Genomic DNA, 25,187 nt, shown 5'->3' on the forward strand with positions numbered 1-25,187 from the left:
CACCCTTGTCCCCCCCTCTGACCCCGTCTCCCATGTCCACCCTACTGTCATCCATGTCCACCTTGGCAATCCCCCTATCCACCCCTCTGTCATCCCTGTCCATCACCGTGTCACCCATGTTCACCCCCCAATTGTCCACCCCTCTGACCACATCCTTGTCACCCATGATCACCCCTCTGTCCCTTTGTCACTCCTTTCTACCCGTTACCACCTTGTCACTCCTGTCCACCCGTCACCCCCGTCACCCATGTACACTCTTCTACACCCATGTATACTCCTCTGTCACCCACGTACACCCCTTTACACCCCTCTGCCACCCATGTACACTCTTCTGCACCCCTCTGTCACCCATGTACACCCCTTTACACCCCACTGCCACCTATGTACACCTCTCTGCCACCCATGTACACCCCTCTACACTCGTCTGCCACCCACGTACACCCCTCTGTCACCCATGTACACTCCTTTACACCCCTCTGCCACCCATGTAAACCCCTTTACACCCCTCTACCACCCATGTACACTCCTCTACACCCCTCTGCGACTCATGTGCACCCCTCTGCCACCCATGTACACTCCTCTACACCCCTTTGCCACCCATGTATACTCTTCTACATCCATCTGTCACTCCTCTACACCCCTTTGACACCCATGTACACTCCTACACCCCTCTGCCACCCATGTACACTCCTCTACACCCCTCTGCCACCCATGTACACTCCTCAATACCCCTCTGCCACCCATGTACACTCCTCTACACCCCTCTGTCACCCTTGTACACCCCTGTACACCCCTCTATCACCCCCTACACCTCTCTGTCACCCATGTATACTCCTCTACACACCTGTCTCCCATGTATACTTTTCTGCACCCCTCTGTTACCCCTTTACACCTATACGCCCCTGTATTCCTCTTCACTTGTAAAAGGAGAATCTGGAGGCTAATGCTGGTAAAGTGCGGAGCCTAATAGATTTGTTTTTCAGGTTAAACGGTGAAGAGTTGTGGCTGGAAGAAATGGTCAGGACAGTCCGGACCAGATGAAGAAGAACAGGGAACGACACTAATCAGAGAAGACGTCACATGTGAGTTGCTGTATGAAGAAGCACTTTAAACTACATACCCACTGATAAATAGATATTGGATATTGTGCATTGCAGCCTTTTTTTTTTTTTCTCGTTAACTTTGGTAGGGGTGCCCCGCGCTAATTTTTTTTCTTCACGGGGTGCCCCAAGCCAGAAAAGGTTGGGAAACACTGTCATAGACAATGGGGAAGATAGTGGGTGGGCCAAGGGGGAGGGGCCAGGCCTTCAGCTGTGTAAGGGGCCCCAAAATTTCTGATGGTAGTCCTCATTGGGGGTTCTACCTCTGGGGCATCCAGAGACTATATATGTGGCTCTCCATTAAAGGAGTATTGAAGTGGAAAAAAAAAAGTTAAGTTATAAGTCCATTATCTTAAAGCTTTAGGACCAAGGTGCTTTGTAGTAGGGCTGCGCGTTTACAATGCATGACATGCAATGCATATGTTTCTAACACAAAGGAAATGCTGTATGGCATCCACAGACAGGGTGCGGCAGCTGCAGTAGGGCACAGCTCTGAACCAACTGTACAGTCTAATAAATGCCTTATAAGAGACTTATTGATACTTGGCAGCTGTCCTGCACACAGAGAGTTGTATTTTTTGCCAAGAATAGTAGTGTCAGAGCTATTAGCAAATATTTTAGAGAGGAGAGAAAGGCCATTACTGGAAAAGGAGCACTGGGGATTCAGAACTCTGCAAACTATTGGGTTGAATTGAGGTTGGAGTAATTTTATACTGTAATATCTTATTAATAAATAGAAAATAATTGATATGAGATAGTAGTCTGTGAGAACCCACACACATTATAATATCTGCAGTTAACTCAAATGTTCTAGTCTATTCACTGCCCTTCAAGAGAAAACTTCTAGGTCAATATAATCATAGCTATAAAATCTCACACAAAGTCTGTGCTAGACTGCAACTCTAAAGGTGCCATGTAACAGTCTCAACCATAGAGTACGGATAAAATGTGAGATGAACTGCCATTCAAACACAGTCACAACTGCGCAATGGTTTGAGCAGTGCTACAGCAGGTTTCAAATTTTTTTTAATATAATGTAGATAACATCATATATATTTGTAATATAGACTATGTGAAGTGTATAGCTCACCTAGGATAGAGATAGTACTTGAGGTTAACGGTGTTGCCTTCACCCAAAAAAGGCCTATAGCTAAAAAGTATATGTGTTATAAATATAAAATATTTATAGATACCAGTCCTCTAAAGTACTGCAGATATAGGGTGGAAGTAAAGTGAAGAATAAAGAAATGGAACAGATAGTATAGATGAATGGAAATTGATTTATAACAATTGGTGTATGTCGTCACCTTTAGCAGGGCCCTTGCGTGGGGTGAATGGCAATACTAGTTGATAACAATAAAATATAATGGTATTAGAATGTAATTAAAAAGTAATTAAAAATATTATTAATATTAATAAAAATATCAATTTTGATAGATATGCTGTAAAAAATGTATCTCACTCGCTAATTGCACTTAGTTTATTCAGTGTATTTGATCCATAAATGATACAGTTCGTAAGATTGTATACTTGTGTATACCTCCTCTGTATTTAGTGGATACAGTTCATAGGTATAGTTCGTTGGTGATATAGTGCCGATTGTGATGGTATTACTAGTAGATGTAGAGGTGTCTTAGAAGCGTACTGACTGTGTAACGCTTGTAATGATTACCGGTGCACAGCACCACTCACCCACTGCAGGATATATTTCTGCTTAGGCTGGTGCGGCTATCACGACTGCGTCCTGTGCTGAGGACGGCTTCGTCCTGTGTGAGCCCATCTGTGTGATGGGTGAGTGGTTCTCCGGCGGTTCGTGGGTCCCGGGCTGGCACGGCAGGCGTCCGGCCTGTAGATGTGATGTGAGACTCGCGTAGGTAAACCGGGGCTGTGAGGATGGATCGAAGAGAGCGTTCCACGTGTGTGAACATACATACATAGTGCCGCGTTCACACACGTGGAACGCTCTCTTCGATCCATCCTCACAGCCCCGGTTTACCTACGTGAGTCCCGGACATCACATCTACAGGCCAGACGCCTGCCGTGCCAGCCCGGGCTCACACAGGACAAAGCCGTCCCCAGCACAGGACGCAGTCGTGATAGCCGCACCAGCCGCACCAGCCTAAGCAGAAATATATCCTGCAGTGGGTGAGTGGTGCTGTGCACCGGTAATCATTACAAGCGTTACACAGTCAGTACGCTTCTAAGACACCTCTACATCTACTAGTAATACCATCACAATCGGCACTATATCACCAACGAACTATACCTATGAACTGTATCCACTAAATACAGAGGAGGTATACACAAGTATACAATCTTACGAACTGTATCATTTATGGATCCAAGACACTGAATGGACTAAGTGCAATTAGCGAGTGAGATTAATTTTTTACAGCATATCTATCAAAATTGATATTTTTATTAATATTAATAATATTTTTAATTACTTTTTAATTACATTCTAATACCATTATATTTTATTGTTATCAATTAGTATTGCCGTTCACCCCACGCAAGGGCCCTGCTAAAGGTGACGACATACACCAATTGTTATAAATCAATTTCCATTCATCTATACTATCTGTTCCATTTCTTTATTCTTCACTTTACTTCCACCCTATATCTGCAGTACTATAAATATTTTATATTTATAACACATATATTTGTTATTTACATTGGTTAAAAAATGTGTATATTTTTGTTTGCTAAAATAGTGTCCTTTCAGATATTGCCTGTGTGTCTCTGTGCGGAGACAAAATATAGGAAGTGTGCTCGTGACCAGCAGGACTCTGTGCAGGCTTTTGGCTTGTCAATCAGCCTGCTGTGTGAGCCCAGGAGAATGTCACAGAGCCTCACTGCAGAGAGCCCTGCTTGTCCTCACTGCACAAAGCCCCGCTTGTCCTCACTGCACAGAGCCCTGCATGTCCTCACTGCACAGAGCCCCGCTTGTCCTCACTGCACAGAGCCCTGCTTGTCCTCACTGCACAGAGCCCTGCTTGTCCTCAGTGTACAGAGCCCCTCTAGTCCTCAGTGTACAGAGCCCTGCTTGTCCTCAGTGTACAGAGCCCCTCTAGTCCTCAGTGTACAGAGCCCTGCTTGTCCTCAGTGTACAGAGCCCCTCTAGTCCTCAGTGTACAGAGCCCTGCTTGTCCTCAGTGTACAGAGCCCTGCTTGTCCTCAGTGTACAGAGCCCTGCTTGTCCTCAGTGTACAGAGCCCTGCTTGTCCTCAGTGTACAGAGCCCTGCTTGTCCTCAGTGTACAGAGCCCTGCTTGTCCTCAGTGTACAGAGCCCTGCTTGTCCTCAGTGTACAGAGCCCTGCTTGTCCTCAGTGTACAGAGCCCTGCTTGTCCTCAGTGTACAGAGCCCTGCTTGTCCTCAGTGTACAGAGCCCTACTTGTCCTCAGTGTACAGAGCCCTGCTTTTCCCCCAGTGCACAGAGCCATGCACTCATGCACTCCTTGCAGTGCAAGAGAAGTGAGGCAGAAGGCAACTGTAAGGTAAGTTACCAGGATTGTAGGCATAGTGATCGGGCTGCTGTTTTATTGTATCTGTAACAATGCAGACAATAATAACTTCCTACTAAGTTACTGCATTAGGGGAGAGATGTCCGCAACACGAACACATGATAAAAAGAGTAGTGTCCATAAGGGATCTAATAACACTGTAAGGCTCCATTCACACTACCGTTGTCACACAGTGTGATGGCTGTCGGAGCCGCCGGGGCGAATAGCGGGAGAAAAAATACTGCTTGCGCTGTCTTTTTCTCCCACTACTCCCATTGAAAAACAGCGGTGCCCGACGAACCCCATTGACTATAATGGGGTCCATCGGGACCCACTGTTGCCTGCTGTGCCATGTCAAAATGACGGCCGTCAAACTCCCAAAAAAAAAAAAAGAGAGAGAGAGTTTTATGCCCGTTCTTGACGGGGTGCAACGGCAGTGTTACCGGCAATGTCAGTGCAGCGCTCCCGGTCAGCGGGTCTGACCGGGGCGCTGCAGGGAGAGGAACGCCGCGAGCGCTCCGGGGAGGAGCAGGGACCCGGAGCGCTCGCGGCGTTCCTCTCCCTGCAGCGCCCCGGTCAGACCCGCTGACCGGGAGCGCTGCACTGACATTGCCGGCGGGGATGCGATTCGCATAGCGGGACGTGCCCGCTCGCGAATCGCATCCCAAGTCACTCACCTGTCCCGGTCCCCGGCTGTCACGTCCTGGCGTGCGCGGCTCCGCTCTTTAGGGCGCGTGCGCGCCAGCTCTCTAAGATTTAAAGGGCCAGTGCACCAATGATTGGTGCCTGGCCCAATCAGTCTGATTAGCTTCCTGTGCACCTGTCTATATAACCTCACTTCCCCTTCCCTTCCTGGCCGGATCTTGTTGCCTTGTGCCAGAGAAAGCGTTTAGTGTATGTCCAAAGCCTGTGTTCCAGACCTTCTGCTGTTGCCCCTGACTACGACCCTTGCTGCCTGCCCTGACCTTCTGCTACGTCCGACCTTGCTCTTGTCTTGTCCTTCTGTACCGCGCCTGTCTCAGCAGTCAGAGAGGTTGAGCCGTTACCGGTGGATACGACCTGGTTGCTACTGCCGCAGCAAGACCATCCCGCTTTGCGGCGGGCTCTGGTGAATACCAGTAGCAACTTAGAACCAGTCCACCGGTACGGTCCACGCCAATCCCTCTCTGACACAGAGGATCCACCTCCAGCCTGCCAAATCATAACAGGCAGTTTGAAAGTAGCCTTAAGGTTATATTATTCACTCATGTATTTTACACTGTTCCCATCGACACCATCTTTATGGCCACTAAGCTGGTATCGAAATATACATATTTTTAAAATCCTAACAATTTATATGGGTGCTGTCAGATACAAAAACTTGTACATCATGGAAATACATTAACCTAATATACTTTATAAGAAGGTTGTATTTCCCTTTTCATAGAAATCATGGCTTAGAAGAAGAAAAAAAAACTATGGGTCCCTATACTATCCAGAACACAATCCTGTCCAGTTCTAGTAACAGAGGGTGGGATTAGGATTCCTCTGTGCCCACTCCTGTCTTATCAGACTGTGGCTGAGAGGAGGGGGTTACAGAGCAGTGATTGTACAGTGATTGGATGATGAGCAGCTATTGTACAATGATTGAATGATGAGACCCAGCACTCAGGAAGGAAGATGAGTCATGTAGAGTGAGGACACACCCCTTTCAAACCACAGAATGACAAAGCAAGTGAGCAAGAGAAAGAAGGTATTTGTGAGAGAAATAAAGGTGCTAGACACATGAAAATGATATGCCCACGATCATGATTAGGAACTAGGTAACGTATACCTTTTTTTGTGGGATATGATAGGTACACTTCAAGAAAACAAAACTTCCTTATAAAACAATTTAAGCAGTAAGTATCTTGAAACATTTTTTGACTTGCCCTTGATCCTAAAAGTATCCCGAGCAATACCTACAAACGAAATCAACACCATGCAAGTGTATCCATTTCAGGACTATATTGGTGACTTTAGGTTGGTTTAAATCTCATCTTATTTCAGGGGATTTATAATCTCTTGAGCCTAATGACCCTAAAAGAATCTGCGTTCTTACTGTCACTTAGCATTGCCTTCTTACAATTGCCCAAATCCTCCTGACTATTCACTTATCCCATTAGACTTTATGCACAAGAAGATTTGCTCATGAAACTTTACAATACTGCACCTATGTGCAACTTTAGGAAATAAAAGGGAAATGGCCCTAATATCTTACTGACTTATGGAGAACAAGGCAAGATTGATGGAATGAGCATTTTCAAAGCATCAATCGTGCAAAGGTAGACAGCTAGACTTTTGTGGTGTAAGGAAACATGTATGACCACAATACACCGACAAATGATCAATTGTTTGACAAGTAGCTCCAGAGAATCTGATGGTCATTTACATATGATAGATCCATAAGGAGCATAATTGTGGATTAGTGATGGCTTTTTACATTGCTTTCATACACCTTGTTAAATTATTGTTATGAAAAATAAGTCAACTGCAGTGATAATACACCAGTGTAAATAGGACCGAGAAATATAATTTATTGGGAAACAAACTTTTTATATGTTGCACATCTTGGCAAAACATTAACTTTTTTTAATATAATAACATGGCTTATAATATAAAACACCACTATGGGTCCCCATGCCATCCAGAGCATAATTCTGTCCAGTTGCAGCATCACCTTTGTCTAAGCTGAAGCACAGGAAGGGACAAAGTCTAGTACGTTAAAGTGAGACTGGCACTTCTCTGTGCTCACTCCTGTCCTATCAGACTGCTGCAGGAAAACAATGAGGAGGGGGTTACAGAGCAGCCTGTAGTGACTGGATGAAGAGACCCAGCACAGCACAGCCTCAGGGAGGATGAGGAGTCATGCAGAGTGAGGACACACCCCTCCAAAGCACAAAATGACAAACCAAATGAGCAACAGAAAGAAGATAATTGTGACATATAGTTGCTAAACACGTTGCATTTATATGTACATGATTAGGATTAGGTCCTGAGTAATATATAACCTTTGTGTGATATGACATGTACCCTTTAAATATATATTTCTCTATTTTATGAAACAGATAAATAAAAATTAAGCCTTTTGGATGGTAGTCCCAAATATATAAAGATGTTTTTTGGGGGGTTAGATCATTGCATAATTAGACATATTTTCCATTTAGGAGTATGATTTTCTTTTTTTTTTTTTTTTGACACAACAATGGTAAGGCTGAATAAGGTCTAGATTCAAACATAAGGGGGGAATTTATAGAAGTCTGTGTTTGGCAGCAATTGTCAAAGAGTCGCAAGCTATAAGGCTTGTGTAGAGGGGGCATGGTTTAGTACAAAAGGGGCATAGTCACCTCCAAGTGCTAAATTTACTACAATTGATGCCTGCTAGCAGGCGTAAGTTGTCACTAAAACCTACACATACACAATACAGGGCACAAAAAAATGATATTTTTAGCAATATTGGCTGCAATAAATCCATTTCACCCCTTGGGGACGAAGCCCATTTTGACCCTAAGAACAAGAGGATTTTTTGCATATCTGACCTCTCAATTTATGCATTAATAACTCGGGGATGCTTTTACTTATGAATTTGATTCAGAGACAGTTTTTTCATGACATATTCTACTTTAAGATAGTGGTAAATTTATGTCAATACTTGCATAATTTCTTGGTGAAAAATTCTAAAATTTCATGAAATTTTTGAATTTTTCTAACTTTGAAACTATGCTTGTAAGGAAAATGGACATACCACATTATATATTAATTCACATATAAAATATGTTAACTTTATGTTGGAATCATAAAGTTGACATGTTTTTACTTTTTGATGACATTAGAGGGCTTCAAAGTTTAGCAGCAATATTCCAATTTGTCAGGAAAATTTCAAAATCAGAATTTTTCATGGACCAGTTCAGCCTTGAAGTGAATTTTAGGATCTTTATGTTAGAAATGGCCAATAATGGACCCCATTATGAAAACTGCACCCCTTAAAGTATTCAAAATGACATTCAGAAAGTTTGTTAACCCTTCAGGTGTTTCACAGGAATAGCAGCAAAGTGGAGGAGAAAATTCAAAATCTATATTTTTTACACTAACATGTTCTTGTAGCACCATTTATTTCATTTTTACAAGAGGTAAAAGGTGAATAAGACCCCCAACATTTGTAAACCGATTCCTCTTGAGTAAGGAAATACCTCATATGTGGATGTAAAGTGCTCCGCGAGCGCACTACAGGGCTCAGAAGAGAAGGAGCGACAATGGGCTTTTAGAGAGCGAATTTTGCTGAAACGGTTTTGGGGGGAAATGTCGCATTTAAGAAGCTCCCATGGTGCCAAAACAGCAACCCCCCACATGGCACACTTATTGGGACACTACACCCTCAAGGAATGTAACAAGGGGTAAAGTGAGCCTTAAGATGAAAAATTTTATTTTTTTCACTAAATGGCTGGTGTTACCCCAAATTTTTCATTTTCACAAGGTGTGATAGGAGAAATGTCCCCCAAAATTTGTAACCCCATTTCTCTTGAGTAAGAAAATACCTCATATGTGGATGTAAAGTGTTTTGTGGGCTCACTAGAGGGCTCAGAAGGGAGGGAGCGACATTGGGAATTTGGAGAACGAATTTTGCTGAAATGGTTTTTGGGGGGCATGCCGCATTTAGGAAGCCCCCATGGTGCCAGAACAGCAACCCCCCCCCCCCCCCCCACACACACACATGGCACAATATTTGGAAAACTACACCCCTCAAGCAACGTAACAAGGGGTAAAGTAAATCTTAACATCCCAGAGGTGATTGACGAGTTGTCGTTTAAGTTGGACGTTAAAATAAAAAAAGTGATTTTTTTTCACCAAAATGCTGGTGTTACCCCAAATTTTTCATTTTCACAAGGGAAAAAAGGAGAAAAAGACCCCCAAAATTTGTAACCCCATTTTTTCTGAGCATGGATATACCCAATATGTGGATATAAAGTGCTCTGCAAGCGCACTACAGGGCTCAGAAGAGGAGGAGTGCCATTGGGCTTTTGGAGAATTTGGTTGGAATGGAAGTTGGGGCCATATGTGTTTACAAAGCCCCCATAGTGCCAGAACAGTGGACCCCCCACATGTGACCCCATTTCAGAAACTACACCCCTCACAGAATGTAATAAGGGGTGCAGTGAGCATTTACACCCCATTGGCGTTTGACAGATCTTTGGAATATTGGACTGTGCAAATGGAAAAATACATTTTTCATTTTTACGGACCACTGTTCCAAAAATCTGTCAGACACCTGTGGGGCGTAAATGCTCACTGCACCCCTTATTACATTACGTGAGGGGTGTAGTTTTCAAAATGGGGTCAAATGTGGGAGGTTCAATGTTCTGGCAGCATGGGGACTTTGTAAACACAGATGGCCTTCAATTCCAGCCAAATTCCCGCAGACCACTTTACATCCACATATGTGGTATTTCCATATTAAGAAGAAAAATCCCCCACAAAACTTGTAACTCCATTTCTTCTATTACCCCTTGTGAAAATAAAAAACTTGGGGTAACACCAGCATTTTAGTGAAAAAAAAAAAATGTTACATTTTCGCGTCCAACTTTAACAACAACTCGTCAATCACCTGTGGGGTGTAAATCCTCACTGTAACCCTTATTACGTTCCTTGAGGGGTGTAGTTTCCAAAATGGGGTCACATGTGGGTGTTTTTTTGTTTTTGCGTTTATGTCAGAATCGCTGTAACTATCAGCCACTCCTGTGCAAATCACCAATTTAGGCCTCAAATCTACACGAGGCGCTCTGACTCCTGAGCCCTGTTATGCACTCGCAGAGCACTTTGCGTCCACATACGGGGTATTTTCGTACTCAGCATTACTTTTCACTCTTACCTCTTGTGAGAATGAAAAGTATGGGGCAACAGAAGCATGTTAGTGTAAAAAATTAAAAATTTTTACACTAACAGGCTGGTGTAGACCTCAACTTTTTCTTTTCATAAGGGGTAAAAGGAGAAAACGCCCCCCAAATTTGAAAGACAATTTCTCCCGAGTATTTCTCCCGAGCTGTTGCAAAAATCCCAGCATGCCTGGACAGTCAATGGCTATCCGGCAATACAGGGAGTTATTTTGCTCCGTTTTGGAAACAGTGCCATACGAGACATTTGTAAAAAAAAATTTTTTTTGGGGGGGGGGGGGTACTGTGTAAGGGTGTAGTTTTACTCTTTATCTTGTGTTAGTGTAGTGTTTTCAGGGTACATTCAGACAGGTTGGGGTTCACAGCGAGTTTGAGCTGGGTGTTTGCTGCATCTCAAACTTGCAGTGGGAATTCACTGTAAACCCGCCCGTGTAAATGTAACCTGTACATTCAGATGGGGGAGGGGTGCGCAAACCTCCAGCTGTTGCAAAACTACAACTCCTAGCATGGAAATTGTAGTTTGGCAACATCTGAAGGGCAAGATGTTGCAGAACTACAACTCCCAGCATGCCTGACTTTCTGGGCATGCTGAGAGTTGTAGTTTTGCAGCATTTGGAGGGCCACAGTTTCAAGACCGCTATACAGTGTCTCCAAATTGTGGACCTCCAGATGTTGCAAAACTACAACTCCCAGCATGTCCAGACAATGCTTTGAATTGTAGTTCTGTAACATCTGGAAGGCCACAGTGTGTGCCCACACCGCCGCCTGACAATCGCTGCATGCCTCCCGTCGTATGCCTCCCACCGCTCCTTTATCGGTTCCCCTTTCTCTGCCCGGACCACCATTGGTGGGCAGCGGGGGGAATTAATGTTTTAACCCCCCGCCCTCTTCTGCTATTGGTTGGTCACTTGCGACTGACCAATAGCAGGGGATAGGAGGAGGTGACACCCCTGCCACCTCACTCCTATTCTTCAGGATCATCTGGGCTGTCTCTGACAGCCTCGATCACCCTTATTTTCCGGGCAAACGGGTCACCAGAGACCTGATCAGCCCGGAATAACAGTGATTCCCCGGTCTCAAGACCCCCTAGCCATTGCCACAGGATGCCTGCTGAATGATTTCAGGAGGCATCCCGTTCCGATCACCGCCCGGCGAGCAGCGGTGATCGGAAATACGGAGGGCGTACAGGTACACCCTCCGTCCTTAAGTACCACCGTCCCCAACAGGTTAAAGGGGTTAACTGGAGATAGGTGAACAGGCACAGGTTCTATGTGGTATTACAACTTGGCTTGATTCACTTCAATAGAGCTGAGCTGCAATACCGCAGATAACCAAGGAAAGGTGTGGTGCTGTTTTTGGAAGAAATCAGTTTTGTTTTTTTCTATCCCTGGATAATTTACCGACCGTTGAAATAACAACTGATATTTGACATCATGTGGGCACTAATGGCCAATTTTCCATGGACTACAATTGCACACATTATTACAAGGAAACCATACAATTTTTATCTGTGAAAACAGTGTTTTTATAAGTTAAAAATTTTTACAATTTTAATGTATGTGAAGATAACCTAAAAGTGGACATCAGCAAAAATAAGAGAGCAAGAAAAAGGAAAAAAAGAAATCATATCTGAAGAAATTATATTTACCTAAACTACTGGTTATTTTTTGTTAGATGCTCTGTAAAAATCCTTGCAATACACAGCCCCATAGTGATATATCGCTGCCCTAAAAAATTATTTAGATGATCATAATTCATCTATTATTACAGCAAATTTTCCGACCCAAACAAGCAAGATAATTGATCATGTGGTAACAGAATGGAATTCAATTATGTCCATTAATAAACCAATAAATCATGACACGAAACCTATCAGGCTATATCTACGACAACCCGGACAAGAAATTAAAGGGGTACTCCACTGCCCCAGCGTTCGGAACATTTTGTTTCGAATACTGGGTGTGGGCTGCGGGGGGTCGTGACATCATGGTCACGCCCCTTGTGACGTCACACCACACCCTCTCAATGCAAGTCTATGGGAGGGGGTGTGGTGACTGCCACACCCCCTCCCATAGACTTGCATTGAGGGGGCGTGGCGTGATGTCAGGGGGGGGGGGCTGTGACAAAATGTTCCTAACGCTGGGGCAGTGGAGTACCCCTTTAAGAGATCATAACAGTTTCAAGATGGTCACTGGGTTGTTTTTTTTCATAGCAAACAAACAAATCACAGATATGACAAAATGTTTAATAGCTGAACACTCGTCATGAAACAATCCTCATTCAAATGAGAATAGATTGATATTTTACCAGATAAAGTAGAGGACAACATTATGCAAAATAAATAAATAAAAATCTCAATAATTACTCAACTTTCTAAAAGACAGATAAGTTTAACAGAACATATAAACATTTTTTTATTTTTTATTTAAACCATCATTTTTGTTTCCTGGTGATGTTATTGAGTTGCTATGCTTTTCCTGAAGAATAGCTTGAACACTCTTTGCTCGCTGGAAAAGATGCATTATTATCCTATATAATGACTTTTTCTTCACTAAATCTATTTTCTCCCTATGGAATGATAAAAGGCTCGTCAATCTCTATGTCCATGCCACTTTTGAGGTTATGATTGCCATCTCCCTGGTCCTTTACCTACTATGCAATTACATATCATAAATGAGTAGGGAAATGTGGTTATGTCCTATGTTTCCGCAGTTTGGCACCAAACATTTCAGCATCATCTTCTTGGCCAATGCAGTTGGTGATTAATCACTGAAAATCACTTTCATCTAATTATTCAATCTCCATTTGTTATGTTGTACATGTTCTAGGCATGTCGCTGTTAGTTTTCTATCTTGATGCGTTAACTTCCTTGGTAAACCTGTATGTTGTTCTTTCTTTTATAACTTTCCTATGTTGTTCATATTTGCACCAAAATGTTTTCAGAGCTGATTGGGAACAACCATCATCCTTTGCCATACTCTGTGCTAAATTTCCATCTTAAAAAAGTTTTATAATACTTTCTATTTGATGCAATGTTTTCTTTCGGTCAGAAAAGTCCCACAGTGTGGTAAGGCCTGTAAGTGCTTCTCTTAATTAGCATTTTTATGTGCTAGTATAGAAGGTTGATTTTAGAATTTTTATATACATGTGAGTTATTTCATATATTTTTACTTTACTTGGTCTGGAAAAACATATTCCATAAATAAGAATAATCATGGAGTGTCAGATGCCGACCTCTATGGACGTTATACTGTATATATCCAAACTAGTTGAAGAATAGGAAATCCTTATATGCAAAGCCATTGTTAGCTTTTATTTGTCATCACAAAAAATACGGTGTGGCAGCACCATATTGCCTTTGTCAAGTAAATAAATAAAGCCTTTAACCCCTTAAGGACAGACCCATTTTTTTACCTTAATGACCAGGCTCTTTTTTTCTTATTTTTTATTTGGCATGTGTCTCCTTAAATGGTAATAACTTTCGAACGCTTTTTCTGAGCGGCGCGATTCTGATATTGTTTTTTTGTGACATATTGTACTTTATGTAAGTGGTGCATTTTTGTTGACACATGCAGCATTTTTTGTGAAAAATTTCAAAATACTGTAAAAAAAAAAAACTGGAAAATTTCTGGCGTTTAAAAAAATATTTTTTTATGGTGTGCACTGTGCGGTAAAAGTGATGTTATATTTATTGATGTGTGCACTGTGCGGAAAAAGTGATGTTATATTTATTCTGTGGGTCAGTACGATTATGGCGATACCCATTTTATATAGCTTTCTATGTTCTTTTTCCTTTTCTGAGCAAAATGATTTTTCTGCCATTCATTTTCCAACAGCCGTAACTTTTTTATTTTTTGTCTGACTCCATTGAGTAAGGGCTTATTTTTTGCAGGATAAGCTGTGCTTTTCATTAGTATCATTTTTTATCTTTTTTACTTCCGCAATTTGTACCAAAATTGGTGAATTTTGCACTTTTTTGTTGTTTTTTTATGGCGTTCACCGTACGGAATAATTTACATTATAGTTTTATAGTACAGTGATCCCTCAACTTACAATGGCCTCAACATACAATAGTTTCAACATACAATGTTTTTTTCTGGAATATTGTAACTTGAAACCAGACTCAAAATACAATGTACAGACAGTCCAGATCTGTGAAACGTGTCACAAATTGAGGAACTGACCAATCAGAATGGACATTTTACTGGTAAATCACCTCTATTACTTAAGTGCATGCACTGACTGGTGTCTGGTAGCGCCCCCTACAGTACAGGGAGGAACTACAAGTTCTGTACTACTGCTTACCTGTGCCAGGGTTAGCTGCTCCTTTGGACACCCAAGTAAGGGCGGCTCCATTTGGGACACTATGTGTACTGTATAGGACCCTGAAGAAGCTCCTGTCCTCTACATAAACCATTGTTTCCCAATCAGGGTGCCTCCAGCTGTTGCAAAACTACAACTCCCAGCATGTCCGGACAGCCAACGGCTGTCCGGGCATGCTGGGAGTTGTAGTTTTGCAACAGCTGGAGGCACCCTGGTTGAGAAACACTGACATAGACAGTGATTTACAGCTCCCAGCAGATCTTTCTTACTTTTATATGTAAGGATTTGCTTTATCTATATTAGTTATCTACTTATTTTTCTATAATCCTCACTTTTTCCTATTTTTGGATGACATTTTGGTGGCTTCAGAACCAATTACCAGGTTTCCATAGAGTTCTGGTCTCAACATACAATGGTTTCAACATACAATGTTCGTCCTGGAACCAATTAATATTGTAACTTGAGGGACCACTGTACATGTCATTTCGGATGTGGAAATACCTATTATATACCAAAGAGCAATTGGTCACACAAAAAACAAGCACTCATATGGGTCTCTGGATGCACAAATTACATGTTATGGCTCTTAAAAGACAGGGAGGAAAAAAAAATTTAACACAAAAATTAAAATGGGCTGTGTTCCTAAGGGGTTAAAGGGGTACTCCACTGGGAAACATCTTAATTTAAATCAACTGGTGCCAGAAAGTTAAACAGATTTGTAAATTACTTCTATTTAAAAATATTCATCCTTCCAGCACTTATCAGCTGCTATATGATCAACAGGAAGTTCTTTTCTTTTTGAATTTCCTTTCTGTCTGACCTCAGTGCTCTCTGCTGACATCTCTGTCCATTTTAGGAACTGTCCAGAGGAGGAGAGGTTTGCTATGGGATTTGCTCCTACCCTGGATAGTTCCTAAAATGGACAGAGGTGTCAGCAGAGAGCACTGTGGTCAGACAGAAAGGAAATAAAAAATAAAAAAAGAAAGAACTTCCTGTGGACTATATAGCAGCTTATAAGTACTGATAAGTACTGGAAGGATTACATTTTTTAAATAGAAGTAATTTACAAATCTGCTTAACTTTCTGGCACCAATTGATAAAAAAAAATAAAAAAATAAACATTTTTCAGTGGAGTACCCCTTTAAATGTGACTATAGGTCAAATAACTTACTCCTCATGCCAATATTTCTCTAAGAAATTGTTTATATTGTAAACTGAACCCAACCCACTTATGAGCCTAATCTGCTCACTTGAACTCCAGGACCAGCAGCCTAATAAGATGATCAGGTGCAGTGATCTAACTCCCCACCCTGTTTCTGCCAAGTGAGAGGCTTCATGGGAAATGTAGGAAGCATTTAAAAAATAATTTCAGTGTGGAAACAGAAATTAATTTGGCTGAAAACACATGCCTGACACATCAGATAAACAGGTAAGCACTCTGCATACACAAGCCATGACATCATCATTGAGCAGTTAGACAGAAAACTTCAGAAGCTAATAACTATTGGAAGGATTAAGATTTTTTAATAGAAGTAATTTACAAAACTGTTTAACTTTCCGGAGCCAGTTGATATATAAAAAAAATTTTTTGCCTGAAATACTCCTTTAATTTTTCAGATGCCTTGTTAAAAATGAAAGAAGCGATCTGATTGGTTGCTATGGGCACCTGGGCAACTTTTCCTCTGGACAGATTTTAATAAATCTCCACCTATATGCACCAAAAAAAAAATCCCCAGAGTGTTTCTTTAACTTATCTGACGACTTATGGTCATTCACTATTCTACAATGTTCAGCTTGTAAACATCCACTGCTTTGTGTCATATTTGTGATTTGTGACCATCCTCCAAGTGTGGGGATTCTATATTTTTTTTTCTCAAGCTTATATAGGTGACAGTAACACTTTAACCCCTTTGTGCCCAATGACATACTATTGTCTAATTGCAAATATACAGAGTATAAGTGTATGTCATAGTGATACACTGTACCTCTGCCATCACTTGTAGTTGATAGCAGTTTTACACAGTTGTCAACAAGCTCTAATGGATGGGATTAGGCTTCTTTCACACTGCAGTTATGACACGGCAGTGTGATGGCCGTTGGGGGAGCAGGGGAAAACAGCGGGAGAAAAAATACAGCAAGCCCCGTCTTTTTCTCCCGCTATTCCCGTCAAAAAAACAATGGTGCCCAATGGCCCCTATAATAGTAAATGGGAGCCGTCGGGACCCATGGTTGCCTGTTGCTTCCCGTCACGAGAACGTCTGTTAAAGTCACACCGAAAAGACTAACGGCAGTTCTTGACGGGTAGCAATGGCAGTGTGAAAGGGGCCTAAGTGATAATTCTGACCCTACTTTTTAACCCCTTTGATGTTCAGTCAACAATGATTGTGGCATCTAGGGGATTAAAGTGCCGATACATCTTATATTAAGTCAACCAAGTCCTTCAATTTCGTCAGGCTTGGCCAACTGTCAAAGCTTTATGGCACCCTCCTTATTCTCCCCACGACAGATGATCCTAATAGCTCCCTATTACCCGGCTTGATCACAATATGTGTGAAAATCAGGCTATGCAACTTATCTCTCCTAGAAGCAGATAAAGCAAGCCATTCATGGAGATTGAGAAGGCTACCATTCTCAGCCGTCCCTGATATATCCATGATCCTATACCTCAAGCATGTCACATGGCAGAAAGGCATGTGAGACATAATGTTATACCACCAGAGACACAGACCTCAGTGTCCCCAACATTATGTAAACGGGAAGCTAAGTAGTTCTCAAATGGTTAATTGGCAAAATCTTCTTACCATCTGCCTTTAAAATTAAATAGCCACATAAGGTCCTTAACGAAGGCCAAATCCCAAGGAATTAAGACTTGCTCTTATAATGCAAGGTAAAATAGCTCAGTCAACTCTTCCACTTTGCCATGGGATGTCAGTAGTCGCTGAACAATGTGCTACTTACCCTGTTGCTGATGAGTTTTCCTTCCTTTACTATGACCGCAAGTCCTAAATCAGAAAGCCGACAGTTGCCATTGTCATCCAGAAGAACATTTTCAGGCTTCATGTCTCTGTAGAGGATATTAAGAGAATGAAGGTGCAAAAGCCCGCAGCAGATCTGAGCGGAGTAAAAGATCACTCGTTTTATCTCCAGACCTTTTTCTCCAATGTTATAGATATGAAACTTGAGGTCTCCTCCATTCATAAGGGTCATCACTAGGCACAGGTGGCTTTTACTTTCATAAGCGTAGGCCAGAGAGACAATGAAGGGGCTGTGAACTTTCTCTAGGATCTCCTTTTCCAACAAAGCCATCTTCTCCCCATTCTTTTTCTTTAGACGCTTCTTGTCCAATTTTTTACATGCATACATCTGTCCTGTGTTCTTGACTTGGATGGCACATACCTAGAACCAAACAACAATCTTATATAACATGTATATATATGTATTTTTGTTTTACAAGTTGTTATTTTTGTAAACCAAGACTATTTCTTGGAGATTTAGGTTTATTACACCCTACACCTACATGGTTTCCCATAACATAGCTATAGTGATTAGGTTTCACATGAAGTCTGTAAGGCTTAAAAGGGGTACTCCGCTGCTCAGCGTTTGGAACTGTTCCAAAAGCTGGAGCCGGCTCTGGGAGCCTGTGATGTCATAGCTCCGCCCCTCATGACGTCACGCCCCACCCCCTCAATGCAAGTCTATGGGAGGGGCGTGACATCCGTCACGCCCCCTCCCATTGACTTGCATTGAGGGAGCGTGGCGTGACGTCATGAGGGGGCAGGGCTATGACGTCATGAGCTCCCAGCGCCGGCTTCAGCGTTCGGAACAGTTTGTTCCAAACGCTGAGCAGTGGAGCACTACTTTAACATTGTAGAGGAATAAGCCTTGCTCCTTGATACCTTACAAAGGAATTACTTTTCACATAGGCCCAAAGAAGTGACTATATTCAAGCCTGAAAGCTCTGAAGTGATGAGAAGGGGCTGGAGAACAGGGCAAGTAAGCGTCTATATAGGTAAGTGACTGGGTTAAAAGGACAGCCCTATAAAATCAAAAAGTCTGTGTATGATAGCAACATTTTTGCTTTAGTGCCAATAGGAACACCTAATTTAAAGGAGTACTCTGGTGCAGAGTACTCCTGCTCTGTTCTGCTCGGGCTGCAAAAATAAAAATGAAAATAAACCATCACTCACCTTCCTGGGTTCCCGCGGAGCGCCACTACGGCTGATCGGTCCTCCGGTCCATCTTCTTCATACTTCCATGTGAACGAAGCGTCACATGGCGCTCAGCCTATTATTGGCCGAGGCAGAACATTGCGGCGGCCGGCGATAGGTTGAGCGCCATGTGACTCTTCGTTCACACGGAAGTATGAAGAAGATGGACCGGAGGACCAATCAGCTGTAGTGGCGCTCCGCGGGAACCCAGGAAGGTGAGCGATGGTTTATTTTCATTTTTTTTTTTGCAGCCCGGGCAGAACGGAGCAGGAGTACTCTGCACCAGAATACTCCTTTATTGTTTTTCCAATAGAACCGAGTAGTTATAAATATATTACTAAAACATAAGATCAGAAAAACGAATTGTGTTATAAAAAAGTTACCATTAGTCTTATGAAATAAAAAGCTATACTTGAGATAAACCACCAAAAATATTAAATGTAAGATTAATATGGCTACATCTTGACAGTGGCAAACAGATCAAATGTGTTTGGGGTAATGGTGCCCATAAACTTTAAAATGAAGTTGGCCAAACCCACCGCCTTCAGTAGGTTCAGCCAACTTTCTAAGGTATATAGAAGCCTCCCAACTCTCCACCGACAGATTATGTTGGTGAGGAGAAGGGGTTTGGCATTTCAAATTTTTACTGGCCGAAAATATTGTTCTGGGAGAGATAAGCTGGTACGGGAGATTTCTGGCTGTGGCATACCCCTCCCCATAAAGAACACATGAACATTCAGATGTCAAAGTAAAATTGGCTCAGGTATGATGGATCTCAACAAACCCAATGCTTTGCTCTAACAGAAGATAAGCCCGAGATCATCTCTATCCATTGAGATAAACATTCAAGCTCACCATGCCAAGCATGCATGTTTACTGGGAGAGCATATCACTACCTAGTCTATATGCATTCATATACTTTAACAGGATCAAGATCAATAAAAAAATTTAAAAAAAGCATTAGATAAGATTTTTCATGGCTCTGTTTAATGCTTTTTGCTAGACTCCTACAGTCAAACCTTCCACCCAATATTCTGTTCCCCATCAGTACCTAATAGGGTACACAGTATCTTTCTCAGCAATTGGTCATGGTGATCATTTTCCGTCAGGTGTGGAGCAAAACATTAGGCATTGTGTTTCAAAACTTTTTGGGTATTAGTATCACTATATTGCCTACGGATACAACTGCTCTGGATGTGCCAAAGAAAGACTTTGGCCCTCATTTACTATTGCAAACCCGACATGTTTTGTCGGGTTGTGTGCCAGATTCTGTCGCATTGCACCAGAAATTCTGTCTGCGCCAGATTTTGCGCCAGAATTGAAAAAACCCCGACTAACTCTCCATTTTGCTATGAAAACCTGAAAAAGGGGCATGGCTGCCGGGAAAAGGGGACGTGGCCTCCGAAAAGGGGCATGTTCCTGACATTTTCACAAAAACCCAACATATTTACTAAGGTTTCCACATAAACTGTGGTGGATTTGAGCTGAGGAAAACCCGACAGATCAGAGCATGTGTAAAAAAAAGAAAAGTGTAGGGAAAGTGGAAACTGTAGGGAAACCTTAGTAAATACCGTGGAAAATAAACTGTGGGGAATTAAAACCCACAAAGAAACCTACACAACACTCTTAGTAAATAAGGGCCTTAATTTGCAAAAACGGGGAACAGCTCCATTACAGCAAAACATTTGCATATTTATGGGGTTTTAAAGAAGGTTCTAATATTGTCTAAGCTTTGTGTCTAAAGCTGACTTAAATGGGCACTCTTATTAAAACTAATTTTTGCTATTGCACTCCTTATGGGAAATAAATAATCTTTCTAATGTACTTAGCTTAAAATTTTTTTAGTTTTCTATGTTTTATTTGCATTTAAAAAAGCTGCCACTAGATGTCCCCCTACTTGTCCAGAGCACATTTCCCCCCATCTCTTGCACAGACTTTGGACTCCTGCTGGCTGGCAGAAGTCCAAAAACAGGAAATACAGAAAATACAAAGCAAATATATCAAGGTAGAAAACTAAAAAAAAGAATAAAAATAAAGACAGGAGGTGGTTTATCATGATGGGGGCAGTGAACTGGGAGGATTATAAAATGTAACAAGATCAGGACAGGTACTCTTTAAGAGTGGCATCACAAGGATCTGCTTCATGTCAGACACCCCAACTAAAAACCCTGCCTGAATCTGGATGTGGTCAACTCTTCACCCTGGTAATTCTCCGAAGAAATGCTTCTTTTGTCAGTGGGAAGTCTTCACTGTGTGCAGAGGATTACAGGGAATTAATGAAGGTAGAGGGGATGTCAGGACTCCAGTCTTTCCTAATTGCATTGATGTAGAGTAAATCACCTTGGGCCGTGTCCTTTAATTCTTAGTGGCAAAAAGATTTTGCAGTAGGACTATAAACCCAGATTTATTGTTATTATAAATCGGTTCATCATAAATGTAACGGTCATCAAACTAATAATCCATTAACGTAGAGAAACCATAAACCTTAGTACTTTTTACTAAAAGAGAGAATATACCCTAACGTAGCACTCCCTAGAGCTCCAGGAAGCGGTGAAGGCTCTATTTTATGGGTATACCGCTTGATCACGCCTATAGGCAGTATACCTGTGAAATGAAGCCGTTGCCACTCCCTCGAGCTCTAGCTTTTACTTCTCCACCCGTGATGTCATATGTGCGTCAAATTGGTTCTTCAAAGAATTGAAGTACTGAAGCATTTCTGAGTGTTATGTTCGGGTGTATTCTCTCATTTACTTTATATGTACTCTGCCTTCAAATTTACATTTGCAGCGCTCCTCAGTCACTATATGCTGGCCGGCCCCATCTTCTCTCCTTGTGAATTGCTGTGCTTCCGAGCGGCTCATGTCTGTTTCTTTAGTGCTAGTGCTTTTTAGGCTACATGTCCTCATACTACATAATACAGATAAAAGGCACATAGGCAATAAAGTTGCTTATTGCTCTGCATTGCTGCAGTACTCGGGTTCTGGGTTCGAAACAAATCAAGAACAATATCATTGAACTGTATATTCTACCCTATTTTTACATCATAGGTATACCTCAACCATGAGAGACATAATGAGGAAAAAAATCCATAAAATCACATTGTCTGAATTATAAAGAATTTATTTGCAAATTATGGTGGAAAATAAGTATTTGGTCAATAACAAAAGTTAATCTCAATACTTAGTTATATACCCTTTGTTGGCAATGACAGAGGTCAAACGTTTTCTGTAAGTCTTCACAAGGTTTTCACACAAGGTTGCTGGTATTTTGGCCCATTCCTCCATGCAGATCTCCTCTAGAGCAGTGATGTTTTAGGGCTGTCGCTGGGCAACACTGACTTTCAACTCCCTGCAAAGGTTTTCTATGGGGTTGAGATCTGGAGACTGGCTAGGCCACTCCAGGACCTTGAAATGCTTCTTACGAAGCAACTCCTTCATTGCCTGGGCAGTGTGTTTGGAATCATTGTCATGCTGAAAGACCCAGCCACGTTTCATCTTCAATGCCCTTGCTGATGGAAGGAGGTTTTCACTCAAAATCTCACGATACATGGCCCCATTCATTCTTTCCTTTACACGGATCAGTCGTCCTGGTCCCTTAGCAGAAAAACAGCCCCAAAGCACGATGTTTCCACCCCATGCTTCACAGTAGGTATGGTGTTCTTTGGATGCAACTCAGCATTCTTGCTCCTTCAAACACGACAAGTTGTGTTTTTCCAAAAAGTCCTAGTTTGGTTTCATCTGACAACATGACATTCTCCCAATACTCTTCTGGATCATCCAAATGCTCTCTAGCAAACTTCAGACGGGCCCAGACATGTACTGGCTTAAGCAGGGGGACATGTCTGGCACTGCATGATTTGAGTCCCTGGCAACATAGTGTGTTACTAATGGTAGCCTTTGTTACTTTGGTCCCCGCTCTCTCCAGGTCATTTACTAGGTCCCCCTGTGTGGTTCTGGGATTTTTGCTCACCGTTCTTGTGATCATTTTGACACCACGGGGTGAAATCTTGCATGGAGCCCCAGATCGAGGGAGATTAACAGTGGTCTTGTATGTCTTCCATTTTCTAATACTTGCTTCCACAGTTGATTTCTTCACACCAAGCTGCTTGCCTATTGCAGATTCAGTCTTCCCAGCCTGGTGCAGGCCTACAGTTTTGTTTCTGGTGTCAATTCGACAGCTCTTTGGTCTTGGCCATAGTGGAGTTTGGAGTGTGACTGTCTGAGGTTGTGGACAGGTGTCTTTTATACTGATAACAAGTTCAAACACGTGCCATTAATACTGTAACGAGTGGAGGACAGAGGAGACTCTTAAAGAAGTTACAGGTCTGTGAGAGCCAGAAATCTTGCTTGTCTGTAGGTGAGCAAATACTTATTTTCCACCATAATTTGCAAATAAATTCTTTACAAATCATACAATTTGATTTTATGGATTTTTTTTCTCATTATGTCTATCAGTTGAGGTATACCTATGATGGAAATTACAGGCCTCTCTCATCTTTTTAAGTGGAAGAACTTGTACAATTGGTGGCTGACTAAATACTTTTTCCCCCCATTGTAATAAACAAGGTTCCATAATGCATTTTTGACGAAAACAAAAATGGGGAAAGTACAAACACAGAGCTACAATAACTTCAGCAGGCAGTACATGTTACGCCTAGCGCTCCGGGTCCCCGCTCCTCCCCGGAGCGCGTACGGCGTCTCTCTCTCCGCAGCGCCCCGGTCGGTCCCGCTGACCGGGAGCGCTGCACTGTCATGGCCGTCGGGGATGCGATTCGCACAGCGGGACGCGCCCGCTCGCGAATCGCATCCCAGGTCACTTACCCGTTCCCGTCCCCTGCTGTCATGTGCTGGCGCGCGCGGCTCCGCTCTCTAGGGCGCGCGCGCGCGCCAGCTCCCTGAGACTTAAAGGGCCAGTGCACCAATGATTGGTGCCTGGTCCAATTACCTTAATTGGCTTCCACCTGGTCCCTGACTATATCTGACCTCCTCCCAGGCACTCCCTTGCCGGATCTTGTTGCCCTTGTGCCTAGTGAAAGCGTTTTGTGTGTCCAAAGCCTGTGTACCAGAACTTCTGCTATCCACCCTGACTACGAACCTTGCTGCCTGCCCCGACCTTCTGCTACGTCCGACCTTGCTTCTGTCTAATCCCTTGTACCGCGTCTATCTTCAGCAGTCAGAGAGGTTGAGCCGTTGCTAGTGGATACGACCTGGTCACTACTGCCGCAGCAAGACCATCCCGCTTTGCGGCGGGCTCTGGTGAAAACCAGTAGTGACTTAGAACCGATCCACTAGCACGGTCCACGCCAATCCCTCTCTGGCACAGAGGATCCACTACCTGCCAGCCGGCATCGTGACAGTACAGTTATCTGGGGAGCAAGGAGCACCAACAACAAATGAAACCAAGACACTTACATTGGGTGAACAGATCAGAGGCACAAAACTCACAAACGGAGGAAGAAAATAAAAAAGAGAATGGAAGGCCAGGAGGGCTAGCAGACAGACAGACAAAGGGAAGAGCAAAATGGCTGGAGAACCATCGTCTGGGTAGACTATCCATAACTTACGGATCAACCAGTACTATCGTCCCCCTAGGGACACCCTTTCCCATTACATATCCCTCCATAGGATACCTCTTTAAGTAGGTAGAGGGTAGACCAGGAGTATCTATGTATCCAGGGGCCCCAAATGTACACAAATTTCCTCATAGCTTTTCGCTTAGTATATACTCCTTTCTCTAAATGGATGATATTATTAATTTTCGAGATCAGCTCAGACAAGGTCGGTGGGGAAGCCCTCAGCCAATGCTACACTAGGATTCTTGCTCTTGTATGCATGTGCATGAGGTAGCAAAATTAGACTGTAAGTCCCATTTGGGATAGGGCTGAATAGTGGCAATGCTTGTGTGTAGAATATGTTTGCCCTATATAAGGAATGGTAAAAAATAAAAATGTACACAAATCTGTATATTAAGGTTATAGCTCAAAAATTAAGAGAGCCATTAATACAATCCTTTTCTACTGAGACAGCCTGAAATAGGCTACCTGGTGAGAAATGATCCTGTCATCCTTTGGAATAAGTAGCACAAGCAAACTACATAGCAACTAGACATGAAGTCAGATATGAAAATCTTAAGCGGCATATACATC

General features: G+C 42.6%; 1 protein-coding gene across 1 annotated transcript in view; it reads right to left on the reverse strand.

Moving 5' to 3' along the window:
• GRK7 (G protein-coupled receptor kinase 7) overlaps nucleotides 1-25,187 on the reverse strand; it is a 50,717-nt gene that overhangs the window by 20,778 nt on the left and 4,752 nt on the right. Inside the window, exon 2 of the mRNA XM_056564466.1 lies at nucleotides 17,793-18,230. Coding sequence (XP_056420441.1) covers nucleotides 17,793-18,230 — 438 coding nt within the window. The remainder of the gene's footprint in view (nucleotides 1-17,792; nucleotides 18,231-25,187) is intronic.

This window comes from Hyla sarda, chromosome 3 (genome assembly GCF_029499605.1).
Source record: "Hyla sarda isolate aHylSar1 chromosome 3, aHylSar1.hap1, whole genome shotgun sequence".
NCBI lineage: Eukaryota > Metazoa > Chordata > Amphibia > Anura > Hylidae > Hyla > Hyla sarda.